General features: G+C 43.8%; 1 protein-coding gene across 2 annotated transcripts in view; it reads right to left on the reverse strand.

Annotated features, from left to right (window-relative positions):
* Window positions 1-16372, reverse strand: part of Matn2 (matrilin 2) — a 144776-nt gene extending 128404 nt beyond the window's left edge. Inside the window, exons 1-2 of one of the 2 annotated variants that reach the window (XM_047555740.1) lie at window positions 16133-16372; window positions 2133-2300 (exon numbers count right to left, since the gene is read on the reverse strand). In XM_047555740.1, coding sequence (XP_047411696.1) covers window positions 2133-2274 — 142 coding nt within the window. In that variant the 5' untranslated portion in view covers window positions 2275-2300; window positions 16133-16372. The remainder of the gene's footprint in view (window positions 1-2132; window positions 2301-16132) is intronic. The other variant, XM_047555731.1, reaches the window with a different exon arrangement.
* Between the last annotated feature and the right edge of the window lie 4833 nt (window positions 16373-21205).

A 21205-nucleotide genomic window follows, 5' to 3' on the forward strand; every position in this document is an offset into this window, starting at 1 on the left:
GTCTCCTCCACTACACTGTGTACTTCCTAGTGGCGGCTGTTCATCTTAAAGCTTCCACCCCACACCACCCCCATGTCTGGCAAAAAGTAGAAATTCCAGATGAATGAACGAGGTAAAAGAAGCCCACGTGGACAGACTGCACAGGCTGCTGGGTGAGCGGCTGACCATTCACAGGAGGGTGGACAGAAACACGCTTCTTTGTTTGTTTTTAATTGGTCCAAGTTGTTACTAAGATTCTGATTTGAAATGAGGCATAAATAGAAACATACTTAAAAACCAAAAAGTCAGATAAAAATTTAACCTAAGAAACAATTCTGCCATTTCTACTCTGCTAGACTTTCAGAGCCACATGCAAGCACATAACCTGTGAAATCCCCCTGGCTGTCCCTGACACGTTCCCCAGGAAAGCGAGGAAAAGGAGGCAGTGCTGGTGTGGCGACTGATGCCTTTGGTAAAACAGGTTTCCACCTCCTATCTCAGAAGCCGAGGGGTTACCACGTTAGAGAATGACGTGCGTGTGTGTGTGTGTGTGTGTGTGTGTGTGTGTGTGACAAAAAGAGAGGGAAAGAGAGATCCAGAGAGCAGCCCCATAAGAAATGCAACTGTGCAATCACTGCTGAGGAGTTAGGAATCCATCGACATTTTCAGTTTTCTATATATATATCTATATATACTTACTGTCTTGAAATTTGCTTTTCTTGTCTTTCTTTTTTTTTTCTTTTTTTTTTTTTTGGTACTGGGGATTGAGCCCAGGCCGCCTTACCACTAAGTCACATTCCTGGCCTTTTTAATTTTAATTTTGAGACAGGGTCTTGCTAAATTGCTTAGGGCCTCCTTAAATTGCTGCGGCTGGCCTTGAGCTTGCAATCCTCCTGTCTCAGCCTCCCAAATCACTGGGATTACAATCCTGTGCTGGTATACCTGTCTTGAAATTTGCGTTTAAAAGACCCTTTAGGGCTGGGGAGATAGTTCAGTCGGTAGAGTGCCTGCCTTGCAAGCACGAGGCCCTGGGTTCAATCCCCAGCACCGCAAAAAAAAAAAAAAAAAAGACCCTTTAATCAATGTGATAAACATCCCCTAGTCCTTTTTACATGTGCAGAAGTGTTATGTTTACATCACTTTGGAAGAAGGACACTCAGCAGATGGGAGACATGGTGGACCTAGTATCACTGGGGTCATTATTCAGTCAGTGTCAGTAAAGATTCTGACCTCTCAAGACAAGGCCCTTTGATCCCTTTAGTCCCCGATTGTAATTTTGGATGCTGAGGCTACCAGGTTGCTGGGTAGTTCCCTAGGTGTACTTCACAGGGGTCTGACTCTAATGACTGGCCAAGAAGTTATACATGTAAAGTACAGCTTCAAAGATCTTCACAGACTGAAAGTTGTGATAAAGGTATCACTTGCTGCATGCTTACAATTTATGTATATTCCCTAATTCACTCTTCACAAAAGTGTTCCAAAGTTGGCATTCAAGTTCCCATTTTGTAGATGAGAAAACTGAGCCTATGGCCCAAGTATGCATACCTGGTAAGTAACAAAGGCAGGACTTGGGCCCTGGTCTAAACCACAATCAGTTCTTTTCCATTGGCCAACCTGCCTATTACCTCCATATCCTGGGCATCCTGGCACCCATGTTGAGACCAGCCAATTTATGTTCTGTGCATTTCAGGACATTTCCTTTTTCTTGAAGAAAACGTTCACATTCTAAATGTGATGTTCTCCTCTGTGTCTCTTTTCCCTGTTCTACTATGAATGGAAGCATCATTCATAGACTTATCTGGGCAAGTTTAATAAAAAAATTTCTCATGGACTGGGGATATAGCTCGGTTGGTAGAGTGCTTGCCTTGCAAGCACAAGGCTCTGGGTTCAATCCCCAGCACCACAAAAATAAGTCCAACAAGGACCTATTCAGATGAAAAATCTTGCCCTGCGTGTAGAGAAAAGTCATGAGCCTCAGATTAAACTGAAGACTTTAAAGAGGTTCAATTATATTTTGAAAACTCTGGATGCATTCAACACTGCTAAGATCCCCCTTCCCCCAACATAAGCAAGAGAGGACCCAGGGATAGAGAAACTCCAGGACCCCATCCCTGGTCCAGGGCCCTCCCTCAACCTGTGGTTCTGTCACTCACCCAAGAGGGCCGTCTGGGGGTGGGTCCGCGCATGTCTGCCTCTGGAGAAGGACCTGGTATGTGGGCGCTCTCTGGCTGCAGAGGAGAGGAAGAAGCTCTGTCCCAAGAGCAGCAGCAGGCAGCCCACCAGCATCGATTCCATTTTCAAGAGGAAGAAGAAGGGCAAGGCTGTGTGTGACACACAACGAGAGGGGTGGGTGAGATTTCTGGGTGTTTCTGAACTCTGGGTGCTACACACCCACCACCCTGCCTTTTCAGGTCCCAAACACACCACTTTCGTTCAAAATGCCATTTGAACAGGGTCTTCTTGAATACTCTGGGCAGAGCATGCACAGTGGGAATTTTTGGTCACTTAGGGCACCATAAGATGAAAGGGGGAAAAAAAACTATCCTGAAGGGTTTTTTTTATCAATTAAGTTTGTTACCAGCCTGTCATAGGCACATTCTATATCTTAGGAAAAAAATTGACAATTCTAATTAACAATATTCCTTCAGTAGATTAATAGCAGATGGCACAATTAATATACATAAATTTCCCAAGAAATGCACATGTAGCTGACAAAATGTAGCATCACATAGCCAATAGGCCTCCCAGCCTCCCTGCCTCCCACACACATTTATCAAGAGGGAGCACAGTGATTAAGGGACACAGTGATTAAGGGCTTGGACTCTGAACTAGACTGAGTCCTTGTGCCAGGCACTATTCTAAATGCTTCACATCTATTAACTCAATCAATTCACTAGTATTCATCCCAAATCCTCATAAGGCTCATGGAGGTTAAGCAGCTTGCCCAAGGTCACATACGGTTAGCAAGGGTCAGGGCCAAGACTCTATTCCAGGGTGAGCAGGCCAATTTGCCAATGCATTGATCAGCAGAAAACTCAATTAAATTAAAGTCAAATCCCTAGAGGGCAATTCATAAAAGGCCATAGCTGTTTTCATTGTCAGAGACAGAGGTGGGGCAAAGACCAGTTCCCAAAACTTAACAGAAAGTACTGAATAATTCAGTAAGCTGTTCAGCCAGTTGCTTTCAGGAACTCACCTGGTAATGGCCTGTTGACTCTCAAAGTCCCACCATTTTTCACACTTCCTGTATAAAGTCAGCTCATTTTTTACTATGCATTTATATTATATTAAAAATAGTGAATGTTTATTCAGCACTTACTATGTGCCAGGCACCAGGCCAAGTGCTTTAAAAGTACTAAGTGATTTAATTCTTACAGTAACTCAGAAAAGTAATTCACTCACAGTCACATGCCTCATCAGGGGTGAAACCAGAGCGCACTTACTCCTTCCCTCCCTTAAATAACCCTGCCCACTGGACCCGTCCCTTAACTCTGAGATTCCGAGAAAAGGAAGAACACTTAGAATATTCTGCCTCTTTCTCTAATCGTAAACCTATTTTTTATTTTTAAATTTCCTTGGCATTTCCTTTTTTACTTTTAAATTTCCTTTAATGACCTGATTTTTTATATGACACTATAAGTGTGTGACATCATCAATATGTGATGTATTATTTTAATGCCATCCCCCTTCCTCTAAATGGAGCAAATACGAAGTCCATGTTTATTCATCCAAATTGTATCCAATAGGCTCTCAAGGCCCTCTTCCCTCCCGACACAGCAGCACTTTTAAAGTCAATTCCACGACTCCTGCTCCTCCTCGCTCCTGGTTCACTGTGGATTTCAAGAATGTCTGTGATTCCTAGTCACCATGGTTCACCAAAAGGCGCCGAGGAGGAGTGAGGATAGGGAGCTAAAAGTAAACATCCAAGTACTGGATGTCTAACCTGAGCAGGTGATTTCTCTCTCTCTGCTTCAGTTTTCTCCATCTTTAAATTGGGGATAACAACAGACCTTCTTTTAAAAATTACATATCTACATACATGAGTATATACACACGTGTGTATGTGTGTGTATTTATCTGCATATATATGTATGTACACACACACACACACACACACACACACACACATATATGTATCACTTAAGCCAGTGCCTGATACATAGTATGTGTGGAATAAGTGCTAGCTATTTACTATTATTACCATCACCATCATTCTGCATGCAAGCCAATTAACAGGAAGTATACATTAAGTTTGTCATATCGAGCCTTTTCATGTTCATTAAATAAACTTTTATGCTTACTTATGAACAGTCTTATAATAAAACAATGACACAAAATGCATAACTTTAAAATATACATTTTACCTGAAAAACATTTAAAACCCCTTTTTCACAATGCAATAGCATGGCAAGCTACAAACTGATGGAAAATATTTGCAAAGCATATATATCTGATCAATTATTTATGTTCAAACTGTATAGACTCTTGTAACTGAAAAAAGAAAAAAGACAAAAAATCCACTTAAAAAGGTGCAACCGATTTGAAGAGCCCCATCACCAAAGAAGATATTTGGGGGATGTTTATTTGTTGCTTTTGGAAACAAGTATTGAACCCAGGAGCTCTTTACCGCTGAGCCACATCCCCAGCCTGTTTTTTATTTTGAGACAGGGTCTCACTAAGTTCCTTAGGGCTTTATTAAGTTGCTGACACTGACTTTGTGATCCTCCTGCTTCAGCCTCCAGAACGGCTGGGATTATAGGCATGCACACTGTACCAGGCCAAAGAAGACATTTGGATAACAAACATATGAAAATATGTTTGAGACTCTTAGTCATTAGAAAAAAATAAATTAAACCACAATAAGTTGTCACAACAAATCCAATAGAATAGCAAAAAAAGAATTCAGCAACTTCATTTTTTTTAATTTTTAAAAATTTATTTTTATTGTAAACAAATGGGATACATGTTGTTTCTCTGTTTGTACATGAAGTAGAGGCATACCATTTCTGTAATCACACATTTACATAGGGTAATAGCGTTTGATTTATTCTATTATTTTTTCCTTCCCCCCACCCCTCCCACCCCTCTTTTCCCTCTATACAGTCCCTCCTTCCTCCATTCTTGCCCCCCTCCTACCCCCCACTATGTGTCATCATCCACTTATCAGCGAGATCATTCATCCTTTGGTTTTTTGAGATTGGCTTATCTCACTTAGCATGATATTCTCCAATTTCATCCATCTGCCTGCAAATGCCAAAATTTTATTTATATATATATACCACAGTTTCTTTATCCATTCATCAATTGAAGGGCTTCTAGGTTGGTTCCACATCTGGCTATTTTCAGCAACTTCTTGTAAGGTTAAACATACGCTTTCCAAATGACACAGCCCAGGGTGACCAACTGTCCCTGTTCACCCAGGACTAGTCCTGCTTTAGCACTGAAAGTTCCCGCACCCTAAGTACTCAATCTTAGGCAAATCAGATGTTTTGTCCCCTGCCAGCAACCTTGAACCTAGGGATTTGCCCAAAGGATAAGACTACACATTCACACAAAAGACTTATACTCAGAAGCTCACAGAAGTTTTATTTGTAAAAGCTAAAAACTGGAAACAGGGCTGGGGATATAGATCAGTTGGTAAAACACTTGCCTTGCATGCACAAGATCCTGGGTTCAATCCCCAGCATCACCACCACCACCAAAAAAAAAAAAAAAAAAAAACCACTGTAAACAACCCAAAAGTCCACCAACAGGTCAATAAAGTATGGCACATCCACACAGTGGAATCCTTCCCAGCAATTAAAGGAATGACCTACTGGATGAATCTCAAAATAATTATGTTGAGTGAAAGCAGCCAAACACAAAAAGATTACATACTGAACCATTCTATTTACATGACCTTCGATCAAGGGCAAAACTCCATAACAAAAGGCAGGTCAGTGACTTCCAACCTGAAGACAGGAGTGCAAAAGGGGATCAGATGTGAGGGACGTTTGGGAGGAGATGGAAACGCTTACACCATGGTCACAGTGGAGCTATGCATTCGTCCAAACCCATGAAACTGTACACTTAAAATTGATGAATTTTATGGTATAGAAGGGTGCTAACGCTGGATGTGGTGGTGAAAACCTGTAATCCCAGCGGCTTGGGAGGTCGAGGCAGAAGAATCATGTTCAAAGCCAGTCTCAGCAATTTAGCGAGGTCCTGAGCAACTTGGCAGGACCCTGTCTCTAATAAAATAAAAGAAAAAAATGGCTGGAGATGCGGTTCAGTGGTTTAACACTGAGTTCAATCCCCGGTACCAAAAAGGAAAAGGATGCTAACATAAAACCAATATGGTAATATTATCAGACAAGATAGGTTTTCCTTAAAAGCATACTGGCAGGGAAACAAGAGAAAAATAAGTCAGTGCATGCACCCATCTCAGAGATTGTCTCCGTTTGGCATTCACAGCTGTCAGCATTTGAAGAACAGGAACCACCTCTAACTGGAAAACAGAATGATGTTTGAGAACAGTTCCTTTCAAAGATGAGCATATGAGAAGAATTGTTGTTCTGAGAAATAGAAGTTAATTCAATCTGAACAGATTCCATGAAGCATTTTGTGAGCATGGAAAGAATATTTTAAAATAATACAAAGGCTATGACTTTTGTTTCAGCAATTTTTCTCCCTTCAGCGGAACAATGAGTCTTTTCATTTCACTTTACCATGGAGCTGGGGGAAAAGAGAGGAGATTGTTCTGATTGGCTTAAGCTAGGAGTTCTTCTAAGCATCACTTGAGACTCGACAGGCGGGTAGAAACCCACCAGAGCCAACACTATGTTGGCTGTGGGCCTTGAGATGAGAGGCCTGGCTCTGGATACTGTGTGACCTCACATCAGTGATGTAACTCTCTGGGCTTTAATCAGTCAGTTGTAAAATAAGAGCCAGGACCCAGAAGCAATGTCTCTCAACCTAAACCAGGTACGAGACCAGAAGACTCTGCTATCTTGAAGGAGGTGGCAAGACACCCTCCTGGGTGCTAAACCCTGCTCAGACAAGAAGAAAAAGCAGAAAGGGCACTAATATTTATTATGTGTCTATGGTGAACCAGGTAGTGAACTGGACATTTTGCAAATTATCATCTCATTTGATCTCCACAATCATTCTGCAAGGTGGATGGGACCCTAATTTTATGGATGGAACACTAAGATTTATGGATAGTCCAAGGCCTCAGAACTAGTTAACTGGCAAAACCAAGACTCTGTACTTGCCATGTAACAGGCAGTCAGTTCACTTACTAAAACAAGGAGTAGGAGGAGGAAGAGGAGTAGGAAGAGGAGGAGGAAATAAAAGAAAAAAGAAATTTCCCTACTTTGTAAGTTTTTAGATGTCAGTTTCAATAATTTTGTCCCTTTCGGACCTCTCTGTCACATGTCGAGTGTACATCCCACTACTCAGTGCATTCACCAAGAACCACACAATGCTGGAGTTGGGTGAACACAGAAGGCCCTACCTTCCTGCCTGTCACCTATTGCTGAATTCCCATCTCCCAAGTGACCACCAATGGGAAGCCAATCTCTGCTATGACTCAAAGTCATCCATGGTTTCCAGGCAGCTCTAGATATTAGACCTTGGTTTTCATTGAGGCTGACCTGACATGGCCATCTTTAACTTCTACCCAGGGGTGAAGGCCTGCTTGCCACCTCTGCCTGTCCAAGCATGAACTCATCTTCTCCTACTCAAGTCCTTTCATGGTCAAGGTAACATCATCTGCTCATCCATCTAACGTCCTGACCAGAAACTTGGAGCCAGCCTCCTTGTGTCTTCTGCATCCCCACCACAATCACGGGTGCACAAACTCCTTTTCCTGCCTGTGTGTGCCTTCCCATCCAGGCCCCAACAGTTCCCATGGGATAGCCAAGGCTGCACTCCCACCCTTCTTCACCCAGACTTTTACATCAGCCTCTGAACTGCCCTCCCTGTGCTGGTCTTTCACCTACTGTCCCTGTCCCCACTGTCTGGAATCTTCCTTTGGCCTTACTATACAGCATTACCACTCAGGGCCCTTTATGACTGATCACTGGTCACCTCTGCAGCATGGTGGCTCCCACATCTACTCAAGGATCCCCATCTGAGTCTGGGGAGCTCATGTTCTTTCACACTGAGTGCCTTTGTTCATGCTGGTGTCTTGGCCTGTAAAGTCTGCATTCTATGGGTTTCAGCCAGCGCTGAATGTTCTGCCCACGTTCACCCAACCGGTCAACGTCCTTGAGTTTTCCCAAAGACTGGCTTTCCCACCCTCCCCAGTTGGTTGTCTGCTCTAGGACTTCCTTTATTTTTCTTGCTACCGTGTCTGCCTTCCAGCCTCAATCGTGAGTTGCTCCTTGGGATTATGCCTTGTCACCTTTGTGTCCCCCATGTGCTGGGTGCCAAATTTTGTAAATAAATTTTTAGAAAAATCAATAAATGTTAAACACTCATCCAGTAGAAGATCAATAAATGTCAAAAACATTGGCCATTGTTCTGTACAAAGCTCAGCCTCCTGCCTTCCTCCACGTACTATAGTTGTCTGAAAAAAGGGTCTAATAAAAGGCTCTCTCCCATTTTCCTGGTGCAAGGATCCCCATACAATTTCTTGGCAAACTTGAATTTGTAAATTGTTTTTTAGTTGTAGATGGACACAATACCTTTTATTTTGTTTTTTATTTAGATTTTTATGTGGTGCTGAGGATCAAACCCAGTGCCTCATACAAGATAGGCAAATGCTGTACCACTGAGCCACAACCCCAGCCTGAATTTATAATTTTTAAAGAATATAGATGAAATAGCAAACATCTACTTTCAATAATGTATTAGTTTAGTCACAAATACATATTTAAGACATTAAATTATAATACACTGATATTATATTATGCCTAATATATAACTAATATATTAATTTAGATATAATGCTTCATTGCTTAAAAATTACTTATAAAACAAGGTTTTTCCTCTCTTGTTTCATAAAAGAATGTTCTCACATGATTTTCTTGCTTTGCTAACATTGGTATTTTGTTAACACCAAAGATGCCTTTTGAATGATATTTCAGAAGTGAAGATATTGCATTTTTTGAATCCAAAAAAGTGAATATAATGCTGTCACTAGCAATTTTATCCCAGGTCACCAGTCCCCATTTATATAGCATAAGGATAGCTAGATTTCTAATCTGTCCTGAAACAAATTCATAATCCCTACAACTTGACCATGTATTATGTTGTTCTTTAAAATGACTTTAAAAGTATGAGATAAACTGTTATCCAACACTTGCAGTCATGAAGTTGCACCCTTAAGACTAATTACTAAATCTGAATTGAAACTTCTGCCAGTTTTGGTCGGTTGGTTTCTATAAGTATGCCAAACTACCATGATTGAGGTCATTTTTGGCTAATGTGTCTTCCCCAAGCAGTACTTTGTTTAAAATAGTTGACAGAGCTCCCTGTACTTTGGAAGACTTTGCAAGGACTTAGATATAAGGCAATTTCCTCTCTTCCAATGAATAATGCCTTGGAAAATCCTCACTTCATGCTACATGGGGTAATTCCTCCCATGTCTTTTTCCCTCTCACCCAATCATGCTGAGTCCTGTCTGGTTTTTCACACATGGTGTCTCTCACATCCCGTTCACTGTCTATCCCTCCCATAGTCACAGCCCTAGGCCTGGTTGTACTCACATAGGAGAGACTGCAAAGGCTTATGCAGAGCTTTCCAGTCGTCCCCCAACTCCTCCCTTGTCATTCTTCTTTAGTGGTGGAACCCCTACTTTCCTATGGGATGCATGATGTGCTAGATAAAGGCCATGAATCTTGGTCCTCCTCTTCTCCCCTCCAGGTGACTAAGTGTTGACATGGTGCATACAACTCCTGAAAAGTGTCCTAAACAGTTGGGGTGGGCAGATGACCTTCCTAGCTTACTCATTCCTAAAATAAGAACATCCTGGCTGAAGGCAGAGCAATTGTCTTCAACCATGAGGCACCACAGAAAAGGAAGCCAGGCCTGGAAAAAGCAACGAGGCACTAGAGTGTGGGTCTCTAACTCAACACAAGCTTTGGACTCCCTGCCTCCAGGCTTCTGGACTCTGAGACAGAAATAAGCTTCCTCCTCTAAACCATCGTTAATGTTGGCCTTTTTCTGCACTGTTATTCTGGTCTTTGAAGCTGAACCTAATCCTAATAAACTGTTTATAAGTCTCTCTTATTGAACTCATCTGGCACCAGTGCTAAGTTCCATCTTGCCAACACAATACCATGCTTATTATGCTCCTGTTCAACAATGGTCAGTGACTTCCACATACCAGTAGGATCAAATCTAGACTGCTCAGCTCAGCATGTGAAGACCCATAATCTGGTCCTATGTTACAATGTTAACAACCCCCCCCATTAACACCACACACACACACACACACACACACACACACTCCTCATCATCAACCCTCCACTGCAAGCTGGTAGCTCTAACACAATATCTCTTCAGGTTTTGTTCTGTTTTTGTTTGTTTGTTTGTTTGTTTGTTTGGTACCAGGGCACTTAATCACTGGGCCACATCTCCAGAGCCCTTTTTATTTTTTTTATTTTGAGACAGAGTCTCACTAGGTTGCTTACAGCCTCACTAAATTGCTAAGGCTGGCTTCAATCATGGGATCTTCCTGCCTCAGCCTCCTGAGCTGCTGGGATTATAGGAGTGTGCCACCACACTTGGCGGATCTCTTCATTTCTGCTGGTTGAACTGAATTTATGATAACTGAAATAGTCACTCCCTTTCAAAATGGAGTCTGAAGGACTGGGATGTAGCTCCGTGGTAGGGTGATTGCCTAGCATGCACAGGTCCTAGGTTGGACCCCCAAGCACCACAAAAAAGGAGGGGAATGAAAACAACATAAATGGTATTTAGCAATAGAACAGATAAATTGTATATGATAATATGAAGTTATATATTATGAATATATAATATTGCTAATATTACAATGCAATAAAAAGAATGAATTACTTCTTCATACATAACATGATAAATTTATAAATATAATATTGAAAAGTAAAATCTCAAAAGGACAAAACTAATCTACAATCATAAAGCAGAATAGTGGCTACATTTGGGATGTTAGTGCATGAAATGGAGTGAACAGGGGACTGTTCTCTTTATAGATCTGATTGCTAATAATACATGTGTTCACATCATGGAAATCAATCCAGCTTCATCCTTGATTTGTGCACTTTTCTGTATACATACTTCAATTGTTTCATTTTAAAAACAGTAAAACTAATCAGTGTATGATGACAGAATTTAGAACAGTAGTTACCTTTAGGGGTAGTCAATAATTGGGGATCAAAGAGGGGCTTCAGTGGCTGGGCTTAGTGGTGCATGCCTGTAATCCCAACAGCTCAGGAGGCTGAGGCAGGAGAACCATGAGTTCAAAGCCAGCCTCAGCAACTTAGTGAGGCCCTGAGCCACTCAGTGAGACCCTAAATAAAATATTTAAAAGAGATGGGGATATGTCTCAGTAGTAAAGCTCCCTTAGGTTCAATCCCTGGTGCCAAAAAAAAAAAAAAAAGAGGGGCTTTGTGCTACAAACCTGGGAGGCAGTTACAGAGAATTGTAAAGTTTCACTGAGCTATTCCCTGTGGTTAGGGTACCTTTTAATACATTCTTTCAATAAAAAAATCTGCTTAATAAATGAGTGTGCAGTACTACTTCAGGCTCCATTCTCAGATCCTGTCACGCATTGAGGGAAAGAAAGCAATTAGTTAAAGCAGGGAATTTGGAGAGCCTTTCAAAATAGTTCTCTTGAGTGGGGTATCATGCACCTTCTAGAAGGGAATGGTTGCTAAAATGAGGCTTCATGGTGGGTCACTGCTTGGAACTCCCTTTCAGGCCCTCTCAGGGTAATGGCCCTCCAAAAGTGTCCATGTCCTAATCCCCCACAACTGTAAATGTGTGGTGACATGACAAAAGGAATTCAGGTTGCTGATTAGAGGACTTTAAAAATAGGGAGATAACCCTGGATTATCCAGGTAAATCCAACATAATCACAAAGGTCCTTAAAAGCAGAGCAGAAGAGAGAAACAGAAGTTTCAGTGTGAGGACTCAACCTGGTGTCAACAGGCTTCAAAGATGGGAGCAGCAATACACCCACTGATGTGGGCAGCTTCTAGAAGCAGGAAAAAGGAAAGAAACAAATTCTCCTCAAGAATCTCCAGAGGGCTTCAGCCTTGCCAACACCTGGATTTTAGCCCAGTGAGAATCATTTCAGAAGTCTGAACTTCAAAACTGCAAGAAAATTAATTTGTGAAGTTTTAAGCTTCTAAGTTTAGAGTAACTTGTTACAGCAGCAACAGAAAACTAATACAGACTGGTTGGGGATCTCAGGGAAGTCAAACATCATTAGATGGGGATTTTCTTAGCAGAGACCTTGACTTGGGGATGGGGGCATTTTTTCTGTTTCTCTGGAAATAGAGAAGGAGAAAAAGCTAGATGATTTTGAGCCGGAAAAGTCAGTAAATGCTATTGATGGGGAACAATTGTCCTGAGAAGTTAAGGCCAAAAGTTAAGGTTAGTCAAGGAAAGGGGAAAGTAGCAACTTCTGATTTGAGTTCAAAGAAGCCTCAGGTTTGCAAAGGGACTCTGCAAATGTGACTCAGTTAAGGATTTTTTTTTTGGGGGGGAGGGGTGCTGGGGATCAAACCCAGTGCCTTGTGCTTGCAAGGCAAGCACTCTACCAACTGAGCTATCTCCCCAGCCCCAGTCAAGGATCTTGAGATGGGGAATTAGTGGGGGTTTTTTCCAGGTGGACCCAATGTTATCACAAGAGTCTTTGTATGAGGGAAACAATAATGAGGAAGAGGGTTAGAGAGAGAGAAGTGAAGCAGGAGAGACAGTGAGAGAGAGAGAGAGGCAAGAGACAGAAGGGAAGAGAGAAAGACACACACAGAGGGAGAGACACAGAGAGAGAGGTTGAAAATGCTGTTGTTGGCTTCGAAGATAGAGGGACCAGGAGCCAAGAAAAGCAGTCAGCTTTTAGAAGTCAGAAAACAAGGGAACAGGTTTTTCCTAGAGCCTACAGAGGAGATGCAGCCCTACTGATCCTTGATTTTAGCCCTATGTGTCCTATTCCAGACTTTTTTCCCCCAAGTATGGAACCCAGGACCTTGTGCAGGCTAGGCAACTGCTCTACTACCGAGCTACTTCCCCATCCATTTTTATTTTTCATTTTGAGAAATAGTCTCACTAAGTTGCTAAGAGCCTCACTAAATTGCTGAGGTGGCCTCAAAATTGCAATCCTCCTGCCCCAGCCCTCCAAGTAGCTGGGATTACAGAGGTATACTGCTGAGTGCTGCCCCATTTCAGATTTCTGGCCTCCAGGACTGCAAGATAATAAATTTGTTTTAGGCCACTAAGCTCTTTTGTTATAGTAGCTATAGGAAACTATACAGGAACCTAAAATAGCAACAAGTATTCCAAGGGGTGTGAGCCATGCTTTCCACAATTAGACAACCCTCTTAGAAAAACTTTCAAAAAAATGTTAACTTATTCATCTGATAAGTCACTGGTTTTTATGTGCAGGTATTCTGTGAAAAGTTCCCTTTCAAGCAACTCATTCTGAATATTTACAACATCTACACACTATCTTGGATAATAAATTAATGCAAACTGCTTTATTTGACCCTTAAAACACCTTATGACAGTATCACATTCATCTGGTGGATGATATAATTGAAACAAAGGTAATAGCAATAAGTAAAACCAATAAATATTGAACATTTATTCTTCATGTGTTCTAAGTAGTTTAATTTTCTCAACAGTCCTATTCCTTATCTATAGATGAGGAAACTGAGGCATGGAGTCTTAAGTAATTCTTTAAAATCCTTACAGCCATGAAAGACTATAACTGGAGACCTGGTCCCTCAGGTGCCAAGGGCAGTGTGCTTTAGGCTATACTTCCACTACCTCTCATCACTGTCAAAGTTGCTGTCATAGTCATTACCAATTACTCATAATAGCCGAAGCCTCTGGAATTCAGCCCAGACCTGCCTTTGAGCCCCTTCAGGCAGTAGTGGCTGTCTGCTGAGCCACATGGCAGGGTTCAAGGATGACCTCACAGGCTGAAGCTCCAAGTGGCAACTGGTCCCTTGGAAGGGCCTCCCTGGCACTGTTTACTAGCAACTGTAATGACATCCCCTGCTCTCTCCTGGAGAGCCTCCCTCTTCCCCTGAACCTCCTGAGTCACTGCCACATGTGTCTTACACAGGGGTCCTCCTTACCTTCTCTAGAAGATGGGACTTCTAGGAAAGGATTGTACATGAGGGCAGCGAGTCTGTGCAGTCACCTTGCTTGCTAACCACTGGCCTTAGCATCTCCATCATTGCTGCCACCCAGTCTGCTTTCCTGGCACCTGGGCCTATCTCCCTCTCTTCTCCTTCCCTACCCCCACCTCACTTAGGTTCAGGTGAGAACTGCTTCTAGGTAACAATGGGATTTTTTTTCCCCAGATCTTCCAAAGACTCTCTTTTTCCTTCTCCATCTTTCAAAAAGCAATCATCTCTTTCCTCTTCTTCAAACTAGGGCCTCATTTCCACTGTATTTTGCTGACAGAGATGCGTGGTGCTAGCTGATAGGAGCTTAGGGCCTAATTATTGTCTAAGGGTGTTTCGGGTTTGAACTTTACCACGACTCTACCTTCAGTAATGAGCTCAAGCCTGGATGGTTCTGGCATGTCTGAGTTCGGATTCTGGGAGCCAGGGCCCCAGAATCCTGATTTGTAGAAAAGAGAGGCCTGGCAAGTTGGGACCCTAAGATTGAATTCTATTGTCCAGAACAGAAGTGTGGATGGATAGGGAAATGAAAGGTGAAGAGCCACAGGTATCTGTCTTTTCAGGGGACTATAAGGGGCCAAGCTACAGGGGCTGAGAGGAACTTTTCTAGGCCACAAACCCACCTTGGTATCTTGACAGGGCTTTGTGAAGCCCCGTGCTTCACAGTGCAAGAGTAGACTTCTGGGTGGAAAACTCCAGTTAAATACATATGGATTATCTGCCACCGTTGTGTACCCACCAAGAGCCTTTCTTGGCGAACTAGAGAGGAGGCAAATTCACTGCTCATACAAACTCTTTACTTTGTGTGGAAAGACAGGTGATGGAGCTCACCACCTAATCTTAGAATGCTCCTGGAACTGGTTTCAGGATTTGATTGTCACATCTCTTAATCCTCACGGTCCTGCAGTATTATCATCCCCATTAGAAGAGGAAACTAAGGCTAAGAATAATCACCTGCAAGTAGTCCAGCATGTAAGCTTCACAGCTGGAGTTTGAATCAGGCGGGCTGGCCCCGCGTCTGTGTTCTTGACCACAGCCCCTGGAGTCTGACTGCCCCATTCCTCAAAGGTCCATGGATGGTACTCGCACTTTGATGCGGGTGCATTGCGGCTTCCTGATTTATGACCATTTGGAACTCCGTTAATTCAGTTTGTTCTGGAAGTGTGTCCCGAAGGAGGGTATCTTCCTGTGCACCCAGTCCTGGACGCCCTACCAGGGATGCTCACCATTTTTCTGTCCCATTCTCGAGCTGTACCCCCCCCCCCCCCGCCTCGTTTCTAGCCACTACCACACAATGCACTCCCTTTTCTCTCCCTCTTCCACAATAAGGGAAGCTGGAGCTCTGGCCGCCCTTGAGAAGGAGGAAATCCAGGTGATAATGGGTATTGAGATACCAGGAAGGTCAATCGCAATCATTTCTTGCCAACTGAATAGGAATCTCACTGGATACCCGCTCAACAAGTCCCATTCTTCAGGTCGGTGTAGACCCGGTCTAGGTGTCCCCGCCGCGGAGACAGCGCCCCCACCCGGCACTCTCGGGCTGCTACCGCTCTGTGAGTCCTGCGCAGGGAGCGCGCCCAGCCCGCCCCTCCCGGTGTGGCGGGACTTCTCCCGGCCGTGGGGTCTGGGCAGTGACGCCTCCTTGTCCCGCTCTCCCCAGAGAGGTCAGAAGCTCCGGCCCAGCCGGGGCGCTCGGGGCCGCGGGGCCGCGGGGTCGCGGCGCGGCCGTGGAGAGAGCGCCCGCGTGCGTCCGTCAGCCCGGGCTTGATCTGCCTGCGCCCCGGGGCAGCAGGGTCGTGCAAGCCCCGCCGACCGCGCGCCGCGCTCACCTGCAGCCACCGCCGCTGGCGCCTGCGAAGCGAGGCAGAGGCGCAGCCCCGCGGGTCTCCCTCGCTGGCCTCCTCGTCCCGCCGAGGGCAGCGGCTCTCCTCGGGGATCGCTCGTGGGAGCCGAGAAAGGAGCCCGAGCCGCTGCCGCCGTCTCCTGCGTCGCCGCCTCCTCCAAGTCCCATTCCAGAGCGCTCCGCTCGCTCGCTGGCTGCCTGGGAGGCTCCGGGCAAGGGCGGGCGCGGGGGAGGCGGCGCCGCGGCGAGGGTGGGGAGCGGGCCGGCGGGAGGAGGGGTGTCCTTTTGGGGACCTGAAGGCGTGGAGAGGGAGCGGCCGCGAGCGCGGCCCCACCCTGTAGGCAGCCCCCGGAGCTGGGCACCCCGGCCGCGCGTCCTGCCTGCTGCCACCTCTCCGCTCTGTCAGTCAGCCAACCCAAGTGGGTTCTGACTCCAGGGGTCGGGAGCCACCGGCTCAGAATAACAGGGAGCTTCAGGGTCTTCTCAGAGTGGGGATAAGGATGGGAAGGTATCTCCTGGGGATGAGAGATATGGCAGGAATCTTATAACCTGAACTTGGGGATTATTTTCTGCAGGAGGCATCCATCGACGACAATGATGAAGAAAAAAGTGGTGGAAATCTGGATAATCAGTGACAAGTGCCAGGAACTGCCCAGGCAGGGCCCAGATCACCTCACTGGCGCAAGTTCATATTCACAGAGCTTCCACTGGTCAGACATCAGACCCCGAAGTGGGGAGGGGGTAAGGACGCCAGGAGGTAGAGGAGACAAGATTCCTACCCTGAAGGAACAGTGAAAGTCTAGTTCAAACAAGACTTCAGAAATTATGGGAAAGACATTTGTAACTTTGTCAAGTGGGAAAACCTTACTTTGGAGGTACCCACCGAAAATTGGAGGGAGGCAGACAGCAGGAATGGCCAGTGACTCTCTCACAGCTTTCCCGCTCCTAGCCAACCAGGGTGAGTGTGCTCCACAGGCCAGGACATCTCCTAATAAAGCTCCAAAATTCTATCCCCAAACGACTAACCCAAAACACCCAGTTCAGGTTTTGACAAGCTACTGGGAGAGGCAGCAGAACTAACCAGTTTCAAATCCTCTGGATGTGCCAGAGTGCGATCATTTAAGTGCTTTTGGTTGCCCGTGTTTTATAACTAACCATCACCCCTATTTGATGCCATTTAGTTTCTGGAATGAGAATAAGTGCCATGTACAAAATCAATTCTTCAGAAAAGCTTCAGGGGTGGATAATTAGAATCCCAGAAGTAAAGCAAGGGGTTAATGCTCTGGTCATTAGGCAACCCAGTAGCACCATAACAGCCAAGAAAAAATCTTGGATTCAGGTCCCTTATTCCGTTAGTCTGCAGCTCACAGGGTGCTCTTGGCTGCCTGCACTGATCAGAAATAGTTTCTTTGTATGTCTTGGGGAGGAGGAAGGTGGAGGTCAGAAAGCAGAGAAAAGTCTTCAGGAAATGTTTGGTTTCTGAAGCCTTGGATCCCACAGAAGAAAATTCTTCCTGAGTCCGGGCCAGTGAAAATCCCCTAGGAGCTGGGGAAATTGAGTTACAGTTTGTGGAAACTTACAGTTAAAATGTGTAGCCCTATTCCAAGACACCAGTATGACCTAGTAATTTACCAGGAAAACAATAGCAATCTGGAAATCCTTCCAATTTTTTAAGGAAATTGTGATTAATAACTGATTCCAATGATTCTGGTGCATGCCAACCAAAATGGGTGTTCTTTCCTCAGGGAGTTCTGTCAGAATTTAGAATAGGAAATCTCTGTATGGAGCATGACTGGGGCCAAGTCAAATAGGTCAAATCAGTTGTTCTACCTTATGGGATGATATTCTGTTTTTCTGCCAAAAAAATAATAAAGCAAAAGCAAGTTCAGTTTCCTGAAATATGAAGGCAGAACAAATGATTATTTAATTTCCAGGTTACCTTGTCCTTGTAGCAAGGGGTTATGGGATGCAACTGCAAGTTGATAATAAAGGCTGCTGGGAAAAAGTCAAATTCGCCTTTTCAGCAGCCCTGCTATCTGCTGGATGTAGAGAACCTTACTCAGAAGTGTGGGGTTTCACACAAATTGGATACAATTGGTAACTACTTAATAGTATGTGGGTAGCTATGTGTGAAATAATGCCTCAATTCCCCATCTCCACTTAGGGTTCCAGAGTAAAGGTTTGTTGGGGGTGGGGGTCATTTAACCCAGGTTTCATATTCATGAAGAGCCTCAAATGTGAACTTTTGACATAGGAATCCATTTGTTTCTTGTAAACATTAGAACTTTTTGTTTTTCTTTAGAATTACCCTTATTTGAGACCCAGCTATCTGGCCTAGAGGACTGACTTGAAATGAGACTAGACACACAAACAGGATCAGAGTACAAGGAAAATAAAGAATAGACAGGTTGGCTCACAGACCAATTGCCTAAAATAAATCTTGTACTGAATGCCTGAGCAGAAGTGTAAAATTGCAATGTGCCTCACTTGTACTACTGTATCTAGGTGACCGATGATGTCCCAGTTCCCTGTAAACTGTTGGTGCTCCCCTCCTTGTCCCCCAAATAGAAGTGCTGATGTCACCTCTGGGAGGGGACACACTGGCCTGTCAGGCAGCTGCTCATCTGTTGGAGCTGGAGATGTGGTGTTGCAAGAGGAGTGACTGAGTTTCCACTGTGGTTCAGGTTTGGAAAGCTTTCTAGAAGGCCAGTGCTCCTTTCTGGATATTCTATCAGCATGAACTGCTGATACCATGTCCACAGGGTCCCTTGGATGGGATAACTGATGGCACTATTGTATTGGGTGAGATAATTTCTAAATAAACATATCGTCCCACCTTGGAAAGTCAGAATGATAGAGATCAGGAAAAAAATTATAGCAAGTAAAAAAACTTGTTCAAGAAAACAAAATGCATTTCAAAGAAGACTCATGTTTTTATGTTATCTTGAACTTCACTATGAGATCATGAGGACAGAGACCAGGTCTTTGCCTGTTTATGGATCTTATCCTATGCTATGCTTGGAAGGAACTGAGCTGCTCTAGCTTTTAATCTGGTGTTTACAGCCTTGTAGTTTTTATGCAAATAGGTCGATGATGCTACCTCTCAAGAATGAGACAACAGTAATCCCAGCAACACAGGAGGCTGAGTCAGGAGGGTGGCGAGTTCAAAGCCAGCCTCAGCAACTTAGCAAGGCCCTAAGCAACTCAGCTAGAGTCTCTAACTAAAATACAAAAAAGGACTGGGGATGTGGCTCAGTGGTTAAGTACCCCTAAATTCAAGCCTTGGAACCAAAAAACAAACAAAAAAGAATGAGACAACAGAATATAGTGGAGAGCCTTTAAGTATAGGCTAGAGTGAGTGGACAGATTATTGTCTCCTTAACTATCGACAAGGCTGAATGAACCAGGCATGCGTGGATGCACCACTCAGCAGTGCAGATTACTGCTCTTTTCATCCTTAAACCTAGGAACTGGCACAAAGTGGTCTGTGATTAGAAGCCAATAGACTCTTCCCTGTGACACTCCATTAATTACCCTCACTCAAGGACATTAATGAGTCCACATCTGCATTGGTTGCCTGGTTGCAATCAGGTTGCAAGATATTTGGGCAATGACTATGTGCATCTGTCCTATAAGATCCCCCAGCACGCTGGCAGAGCTCAATAAGAGGGACTTGAGAATAACAAAAATATCAGAAGTTAGGACTTTTCCACATTTTCCCTTGCCAAAGAAAACAACCAGGACATGGATATTAACAAAGTCCAACAGAAGGGGAAACACTACAAATGGTTAGTGGAAAGAATAATGTGACAGACTGCTGAGAGTCACACATAAATCACAAAATGGAGAAAAATAGGAAGCAGTGCAATAAAGCAAACAATTTCAGTGGTAGAGGAGTCTCTGAGAAGAAGCAAAAGAAATGTCTTGACTCATTTAAAACAAGAATTGACAAAGCAATTTCCAATTATAGAAAGTGCCAGAAAATCACTGGCTCCATGCACACCATCTGTGAATATTTTTTTTTTTTAAAGAATGATGTTGAGAAGAGGATGCACTAATCAAAGTTTTAGAAAAGTTGAAAGTTTCTTTCTCTTACAGAAAAGTTTCTAAGGTAGCCCAGCCTCCTGACCAGATCTAACAAGAGGGTACCAAGTAACACTACTTCCCCCTGATGGCCAGCCTACACATGGGGCAGAATAGAATGTCTGAGTAATGTTTTAAAATCAGTTAATATAGCAATGGAATAAAGGACAAAACCCACCTGATATAAAATGTAATTTGACAAAGTTCAACACCTTTTCATAACAAAAACACTCCACAAACTAGAAATAGAAAGGAACTTCCTCAACCTAATAAAGGGCACCTATGAAAAACCCACAACCAACTTTATCTTTTTCTTCTTTTTTTTTTTTTTTTTTTTTTTTTGGTACCAGGGATTGAACTTAGGGGCACTCAGCCACTGAGCCACATCCCCAGTCGTATTTCGTATTTTGTTTAAAGACAGAGTCTCACTGAGTTGCTTAGTGCCTCGCCTTTGCTGAGGCTGGCTTTGAACTCACAATCCTCCTGCCTCAGCCTTCTGAACCGCTGGGATTACAGGCATGCGCCACCATGTCCAGCCCAACTTTATCTTTTTAAAAAAATATTTTTGTTTTAGATGGACATAATACCTTTATTTTATTTATTTATTTCTATGTGGTGCTGAGGATCGAACCCAGTGACTCACACATGCTAGGCTAGCACTCTACCACTGAGCTACAGCCCCAGCCCCCCAACTTTATCTTTTTTTTTTTTTTTTTTTTTTTTTTGGTGCTGGGGATTGAACCCAGGGCCTTGTGCTTACAAGGCAAGCATCTACCGATGGAGCTATCTCCCCAGCCCCCAACTTTATCTTAATGGTGAAAGGCTGAAACTCTCCCTCTAGGATCAGGAGCAAGATACCTTCTCACTACTTGCATTCTACATTGTACTAGAAGTTCTAATCAAGGCCAGAAAATGAGATGACAGACATCCAGATGGGAAAGAAAGAAGTAAAACTATTTGCAGATGACATGATCTG

The sequence above is a fragment of the Sciurus carolinensis genome, chromosome 1 (genome assembly GCF_902686445.1).
Source record: "Sciurus carolinensis chromosome 1, mSciCar1.2, whole genome shotgun sequence".
NCBI lineage: Eukaryota > Metazoa > Chordata > Mammalia > Rodentia > Sciuridae > Sciurus > Sciurus carolinensis.